The following is an 8,348-nucleotide window of genomic DNA, read 5'->3' on the forward strand; positions in this document are numbered from 1 at the left end:
TTATATATTAAGAAAAAGTGCTTGGAAATCCTCATCGCTCTCCGAAAACCTTACAATCACCTAGCAACCTATGTTACTGCTGCTTTCAATTTTGAACAGGCAGCCTTCACATTCAAAGATGCATCTGAGCCAACTGATGCAACTGTAAGTTTAAAGCAAAACAAAAACAAAAACAGAGATTATTTTTTTTTTTTTTTGTTATTTAAATAAAATGCCCCTACCTTTCTTCTGAGAGTACGATGGCGACTGCACTTGAGAAAAAGTAGGTTTTTCTTCTGTGAAAAATTCAGGTTGGTTGTACTGATTCAGGGCCATGTCCATGTCAGAGTACTCGCTTTTAAACACGTTTCCAGGGTAACTACAGGTATAAGGCTGATTCACCGCCCAGGCCTGTTCCATATATATGTTGTTACTGTGCAGGACCTGAGCATCACAACTGCTGTAACCCTGATTATCTTCGATATATGTGCAATAATCAGTGGACTGCATGTAGCAATTGCTACCAGCAGCCGGGTGCACTTCATATATTTCTTGCATACAGTAGTTCATTTTGTTAGCCTATCTCAGCTTCTACTTTACGTACACACACACATGCATACACACGCAGGCATGCATACACATGGATCGGGAAAGGAGCAATGAATATACACCAACAAAGTCGACTGCAAAACAGCCCGTTTTACTTCGGAGCAGCACCTGATGTGCTAAAATCCTATTTATATTGGGACGGCTTGTGAACTCCCCTGCCAGTCAAACATATTGGGAAGCAGATTTATGACAGTCAAAGGTCTTAATCTGTGACTGTAAGTTAATTCCAAGGGAAGATGGCAGTCAGGTAGCAATGACCACCAGACAAAGAAGTGACATCCTGACAACCCTCCTGTTCCCCCCTTTGTCTGGAATAATCATTTTATAAACCATTTCCAGCCTTTTCCAATATGATTAGAAAACGATTACTAAGGCAAGGACACAGTTATGTCACTGTAGTTGTCAACTTAAGTGTGAAGAATTATAAAGACTGCTTAAGAACTCCCAGAGGGGATATGCTGAAAATCCTAAAATCAATAATCCTGTTTTTCAGCATTAAACCATAGAAAATCCAATAGTGCTGTGCTGATGACCCAAACAGTAGTCTAGTGTTACAAAATTTAGCAACTTAATCTGTTATCAGCTTTATTGATTTTGTTTTACAGAATTACATGCATGAATCTCCCCAGCCTTCCACACATACACAATCCTCCCCACTGCCTGATAATGAATTTACAGGAAAGCGGCTTTTCTAAACTTCAGTGATTTCAAGAAGTAATTTCTTTTGAGTTCAACAGGTGGGAAACTTCAAAATAATACAATCAGCAAAAAGAACACTGCTTAAATATTATCAATAAGCTAATTGCTTTGCTATTCTGCTTTGTTATCTTTACTGTTTCAGTAATGAAGTACTTTTAGAAGAGGTTTTTTTTCTGATAACAGAGCGAAGAAAGGAAGGAACATTTTTTGCTCGTTTTGGCTCACCTATGAACTATGAACATGACAATGCCACCACAACAAAAACTGTATGACATTTTAATTGCTTAATGCACCCCAAGCTTCAGTATGGTTATTAAACCTTCTTTAATCAGCCATACTCTTTTGATCTAAAAAAAAAAAAAAAATTATTTTTAACTTATTTTAACTGCTATTTGTTTTTTTATGAGGAAAAATGTGTTTTTTCTTTACAGCACAGTTAAGATACAGTAAAACTTGTGAAGTCAGTAATAAACTGGTATCCTATTCTAATATCTGCTCTTATTATTAGGGAGTTTCGTTATTACTGATTTGATAACAAAAACTTTCTTATTTCACTCATTTTAAACTGCAGGATTGCTAAAATTATTGTGTAATTTGGCCCTTTTTCTTCTAGGACCTTAAGCATACATTTAACAATCTTGATGAACATACTCTAAAACAGTATTCAAAAGTTCAGTTCAATAGGTAAGAACTGGGCATGACATATCCATATTTTTCCCTATCCAATATTGCTAAATATTTCAGACTAATAAAAATAGCCAAGAAAGAGACATTTTTCCTTCCAACACACAACTGTAACTAACCTATCTAAAAAAGCAGCATTTCCAGTTAATGTAGTTAATGTCTAATTAAATACCAAATCCAGGAAAAGTCCTTCCAATGATCAGAGAAGTTAAAATTCATACTTGGAGATCTTCTTTCCTCTCTAACTATAAAAGAAGCATCTTTAACATACATTTCTTATTAACTTGCTCATAAAATAATAATACATTCGGAAAGTCAAACTGAACTCTATTGAGATCAGTGTTACTGAAGTCAATGAGGTTGCCTCTAAAATGAACTTGTTTTCCTAAAACTCTAATAATTTAAACATTTTATTTCATGAAGACCACAAACAGTTACTGAAATCCAACAAGTTAAGCCCTAATGAACCCTCATTCATTCACCATTGTCTAACTCAACAAATACCACTGTAAGATACAGTGTGAAAAAGCACACAATAAAAGTTAATTTTCATTTTAGTTCAGGCCCATCATCTAGCTTTTAAAAACAGTGAGTTTGTCTGTGATAAAAAGCATGTCTCATGAAAGATCTGATTTTTCAATAATGGACGTTCAGCACTTAATAAAAAATGCTTGTGTTTCATTCAAGAAATTCTGCAATAGTTGTTTATACTGAAACCCCCAAACCATTCCCACTGAGGGGATGGGTTGGTAAAGCTGTAGTGTATGTAACATATACAGCTTGCTGAGTTTACTTCTCCATGCTCCCAATAAAACATTCCCAAGTACCATACCTGGGTTGCTCATTTACCAAGAAAAGACCCCCTGTACTGCCAACAGGAACCTATGTAAGCTCCCACAGAGGTGAGGCTGTGTTTTACATGTTAGCAAAACACAATACCTAAGTACTTTTACACCTCCCAGAAAAGCTTTGGAGAGCTGGGCTTTAAATTCTCAGTGAGAATTCCTCCCATGTGGATGTGCTTTGCCAGCAAAGTCAAAATTTCCACAAATCTTTTATTTTCTTGGTTTTTTTCCCTCTGACTGGATTTGGTTTAGGACTGGAAAGCTAAACAGAATTGAAGCCTTGTGTAGACAGAGCTGTTCCAGCCAGGATGGCACCTGAGGAAATGGTATTTCAACATGGCACAGCCTGTGACTTACTTTCTGCTCCAAAATAAATCCCTCAAATATTTCTTACTTTCTATTGTTATATCAATAATGCTCAGAAATGTGTCACATGTACTATTTTTGTCAAGAGTTCCTCTAACAGCACAAGGAAATTAAATGACAAGAAACTGTGAAGGATGAAGAAAAAATGAAAAATTACTTGTCCAACAAACAAAAAATTATGAACACTACCAGGGAATATGGGTTTCTTACCTGTGATATGCTACTATTAAAGAGACTTATAGCTCTGCAGATTGTTGTTCCCTTGGAAACAAATCAGTTCAAAGAACACTGCAAAGATTTTAAAAACTGAAATAGTCCTAAAATATTTTCATTTTAATCTTTTAGGGTCCAATCCTGTAGGTTCATTTCATTTGTTAGCCTACCTTTGAATTAAACTGTCTGATACGAGACAGTAAGACAGTATCTTTATCAAAAGAGTAGAATAATATTCACAGTTTTTCTTTGTTTTGTATTCATTGTCTGATACAAGACAGTCAGACAGTATCTTTATCAAAAGTCTAAAAGTAGAGTAGAATAATATTCACAGTTTTTCTTTGTTTTGTATTCCTATTTGAATATTCGTGTCTTTACATCATGCCATATTGAGCTTTTGTTGCCTCCAACAATGTAAAATCACGCTTGGAATTTTATGAGTTCACATGTGTCTGATTATGTGAACACATGGAAGTTTATCACCATCAGAATAAACCCTTCAATTCAAGCAAACAGGCCAGGAAAAAAACAGAAATTTTGATGCTGTAACGGCAGAGGATCCAAAGCTCAAACATCTCACAGTCTAAGGTGTTAGCCCATTGTTCTGAAAAAGGCTGGAATTACTTGTTGAACTTGTGCCTGGAATGCCCCAAAGGTTTTTATATACTCACTCTGCTGTAAATCAGAAGTAAGTCTAATGCAGTCAGTGATATTAATTGGTAGGCAGAAATCAGGCTGTGAATGCCTGAAAGAGGGAATCTGCAGAAGAGACCGCCTTACACTATACCATTCAGCTCTTCATTAACTCCTGTTTTACAAATTATGACTAAGATTTTTAATTACAAACAATGAAATACCCCCATTAAGATGCACTTAATTCTCTTGTGACTTAGCTTGTTGCAAAACCCACTAAAATGAACCCACAGAAATGTTAAGGAAAGACAAAAATCCTGTAGCGTCCCTCTGGATGCTACAGCCCAACCAACAGAGTTCCCTGACACAGAAAAAAGAAGTATCATGCAGTGCAATTTAATCTGCTGTGGAATATTACCTGCAAGAGTCCTATTCTCCTGACTTTTTCCAAACTGTGCACCCCTGGTCTAGAGTCCTGGGTATCGCAATGCTGCAGATAGGGCCCCTGCACGCCATTCTAAAAGATTCGGCACTGTCAGTACGTGGGAGGTATTGCAGAGCATTCAAATCACAAATCAGTCAGGGCAGAGTGCCACTTCTGAAGGACCAAATGGAAGGATCTTATATTGGTTGCTGTTCAGACTCATGCATAAAGATGAATAAAAATTCAGGATTTACTTAAAAATTTTGCACATTTAAACATGTAGTTGCAAAGATTAAACATATCGTTCTGAACTCCTCACAGTTTTGTATGCCTGTGTTATCAGTTCCTAGTTTTGTAAAATGAATTTTTACACATTACAAAATAACTGTTATATTTCCTATTTATAGATTTTATTGTTGCCTGAATTGTCTCAGCCACCTCTGATGGTATTGGGGAAAAAAAAAAGAAATTAGATCATGGCTTTTCTGAGCAAACACAAATCAGCACTTTCATAACATGGGCTGCATTCCAGACAGATCTTCTCATATAATAAGGAACATATACTGAAAACTGCAACAGCTTTTGAGCAAAACTACTAATGTGGCTGTTGCAACACCCATAAGTTGTCAAATACAACTATCTCAGTGCCCACAAAATGAGTTACCATCTCTCTTTAATGTATGTATTTACACCACCTTATTCATTCACTTTATGCACTATGATGAAAGACTCAAAATGGTCCCTCAGATGTATGACTACACAAATTTAGAGATTAAGCTAAGAAAACCTCCAACATCAGAATCCAAAATAACAACAAGCATTTACAAGAACAGAAAATTAACTCTTCATGGTATTTATTTTATTTTGAAAACTCTACTTGTGACTAAATCATAAGGTAGGTAGGATTATGGACTTCTGGTGCTGAAAAGTCGCAACAGCATTCAACAGTTCCTGGAGTATGTCTCAGTGGAAGATAAGACATTAAAAAAAATAATCATTTTGTCTATGCTACATTTATAATAGTTGAAGGAAAAAAAGCTAAATTTTTCTGACATAAAATTATTTCCTTGGGTTGGCAACAGATGAAGGAAGATTCAAAGCAGCTGCCCTGTGGTACAAACTAGACAAAAATCTTACTTAGACAACAGCACACTTCTTTTCTCCACGTGTACCAACTTAGTTATTTCTCACTGTTCCTCTCACAAAACCCACTGTACCTTGGTTATGACATGACACTAAATTTGTCTGTGACTCATAAAATGCACGTATGATGTGCCTTTTATTGAAATACTTCAGACTCATTAGTCTGCTTGAATAACAAAGAATGTCATCGTTTATATTTAAAGTTCAGATTCACTACAATTCCAGTTATCCCTCAAAATATTTTTGACACCTTGAATAAATTTGGTAAAAAGAGAATGAAGCTTGCTCTTTTCTGATCAGGACTCCTCCAGGGTTTGTGCTTGCTTTTTCTTGCACTATTCATGATATGGATTGGTAGCACACAGTTTTGTCAGAAAGCGTTTGCTCCTTGAGACATCAACCAACAAATGAGCAAACAAAATTCTTGAATAGTTTGGACAACTTTTAAGATGGTCCCTGAACAAATATTACTAAGAGAAATTATAGACCTGTAACCCAGACAACCCAGTTTGTTAAGCCTCCCCATATATCATAATTGGAAGACCCTGTTAGCAGACATCAGATAATTACAGAGCTTATCTCTTGAGAAAGTAATGGCCAATACTTAAAACATGTACCTTTTTTGAGTCATTCCCTGCCTCAACTTCACATGAAAACATCAAGGTAAGAAGTTTCATTTGTTCAAAAATAAAACCAAGCAGAAAACAGGCTAATTTGGCTTGACATAACATAATTAACAGGCTCCTGGATGGGACTGTCTGGGTTTGATAGCCTCCTGACAGCCCTTAGTAAGACGTTAAAGCGATCAACACCTGACATCTGTTAGCAAAGAGGCATTCTGAGGTAAAGCACAACTAAATCTAAAGAAATCAGGTACTTAGACCAGTTTAACTTTTTCATGAGGTGATATCCTGCCTGACACTGTAATCTTTCTTCCTGGAGTGACGCAAGACTTAAGTAAAAGAAAACAACTTGTAATCCCCCCTCCCAATATACAGTAATTATTTTTTAGGCGAAGAGCAATGGAGAACTATTTATCCAAGTTTAAAGAGGAATAAGAATAACTTAAGCACTACCTTTGTGCTAATACCTTAGCAACTGTGATTCTTAAAAGAAATTCCTTCAATGCTGTGCTGATGTGAACAAAACAACATACCTCAGAGAAAATGGTTTATTCTCCTGACTAGTGAGGCAGAGAATATTCCTAACAAGAAGTCCCACTCGAGCTCTGTACATGCACTTACTGAGGCTTTGGGTATGGTTAATATTATGAAAGAAGGCAAACAACACAGTCACAGGTGAGAGCTGAACACTCTGAAAGTAGAAAATAATATTTTCTTTTGTTTTTCCATTTTTAATGTATCAAATATATGCTTTATAAAAAAAGCCAAGTTCAGAAAATATTTTTGATCAGCTTATAAAGATCATAAAGAGACAGACAAATACTTTTTAAAAGCTCTAAAATAAGAAATATTATTTTGTATTAGGTATCACACAGAAAACCCCAGTAAGTACTCACCACATTGTCATAAGGGCTCTTCACAAAGATATTAAATTAAATAGAAGATAAAACTAAAAACCGCAATTATCACTGATTTAAAAAAAAAAATTAAAAAAAGGTTGGTAGCTAGAAAACATCCCCATATAGTAATTCTTTTACCAATGGCCAAAACCCTGAGAGTAAACAAAGACATAAGCTGGTTTTGCTTTTTGTTTTTTCTAAATACAACATTTGCTGTGCGCTGCATGATAACGTCAGTTACCTTTACACTTTTTTTCTTCTTTTTGGTATTCCTGGACACTTGACATGATTTGAAAGTTTGCTTTTGTATAGCCTGGATGTAAAATTGTACTAGTCCAAGTTGAAGCATGTCGGCATTGCAAAAGCTGCTGTCCATTCCTCTGGATATCATAATTTTTGAAGTGTCTTTTCCTACAGAAATTATTTTCTGTTATGCCCACTACATTCCATTTCTGATTTCTGTCAGGAAGGTGAATCAGTCTGTCCCACAGCGGGAGGTCACGTCCTGGATGTTTGGCAAATACTGCAGCACTACAAACCGTTGGCTTTGCCAAAATCTTGCTCAGGTGTGGAGTTTTGGAAAGCAAGTGGTTCCCCAGCTCTCCTGATGCTGTGGTATTCCTGTGCATCTCCACTGGACTGCACTGATACGATGCAGAACCCTTCAGCCATGCCCATTCAGCCACCATAGTTCCCCTTCAGTAAAAGTGAATATAAAATTTTCCTGTCTGAGAATCCTGAAAAAGCAGGCAGATCTATGTGGACAGGCTAACACTAGATGCAACTTTCACAACATCACAACTACAACATGGGCCCCAGGGCAAGTTACCACCGATTTATTGCCTTGCTCATATGATCATTTGAGGTCTTGTAGGTCGAGGCTGGTCGTGAACAATTTTCAGATACTTAGAACACAAAACATCAAGGATTCAGCCTTGTTTGACTTTGCTCTTATCGTAGGCTGACCTGAGGGACACTCAGTTACCTAAGTGTGACATTCTTATGTGGGCATGCTTAGCAGTTCCGCTTTTGCTACCTACTGCCTTTCTCCGCCTGTGGTCACAGTGGAGTATCAGAGATGCTAATTTTATCACAGGAGCACGGACACTTGGCTCCCGTGTGGATAATGAACAATACCAAAGCTGCATGATTTTATTTAACTGGTCATTGCTGATTCTTTCATATAAAAGAAACTGAGATATCACTAGGTGACAAATTTGTAGAACTAAAT

General features: G+C 36.5%; 1 protein-coding gene across 2 annotated transcripts in view; it reads right to left on the reverse strand.

Moving 5' to 3' along the window:
* THRB (thyroid hormone receptor beta) overlaps window positions 1–7,806 on the reverse strand; it is a 33,503-nt gene extending 25,697 nt beyond the window's left edge. Inside the window, exon 1 of one of the 2 annotated variants that reach the window (XM_041411570.1) lies at window positions 7,359–7,806. In XM_041411570.1, coding sequence (XP_041267504.1) covers window positions 7,359–7,806 — 448 coding nt within the window. Of the gene's footprint in view, window positions 1–221; window positions 569–7,358 lie in introns of those variants that run through there. The other variant, XM_041411571.1, reaches the window with a different exon arrangement.
* Window positions 7,807–8,348: the final 542 nt, after the last annotated feature.

The sequence above is a fragment of the Onychostruthus taczanowskii genome, unplaced genomic scaffold (assembly GCF_017590055.1).
Source record: "Onychostruthus taczanowskii isolate IOZ18803 unplaced genomic scaffold, ASM1759005v1 scaffold36, whole genome shotgun sequence".
Taxonomy (NCBI): Eukaryota; Metazoa; Chordata; class Aves; order Passeriformes; family Passeridae; genus Onychostruthus; species Onychostruthus taczanowskii.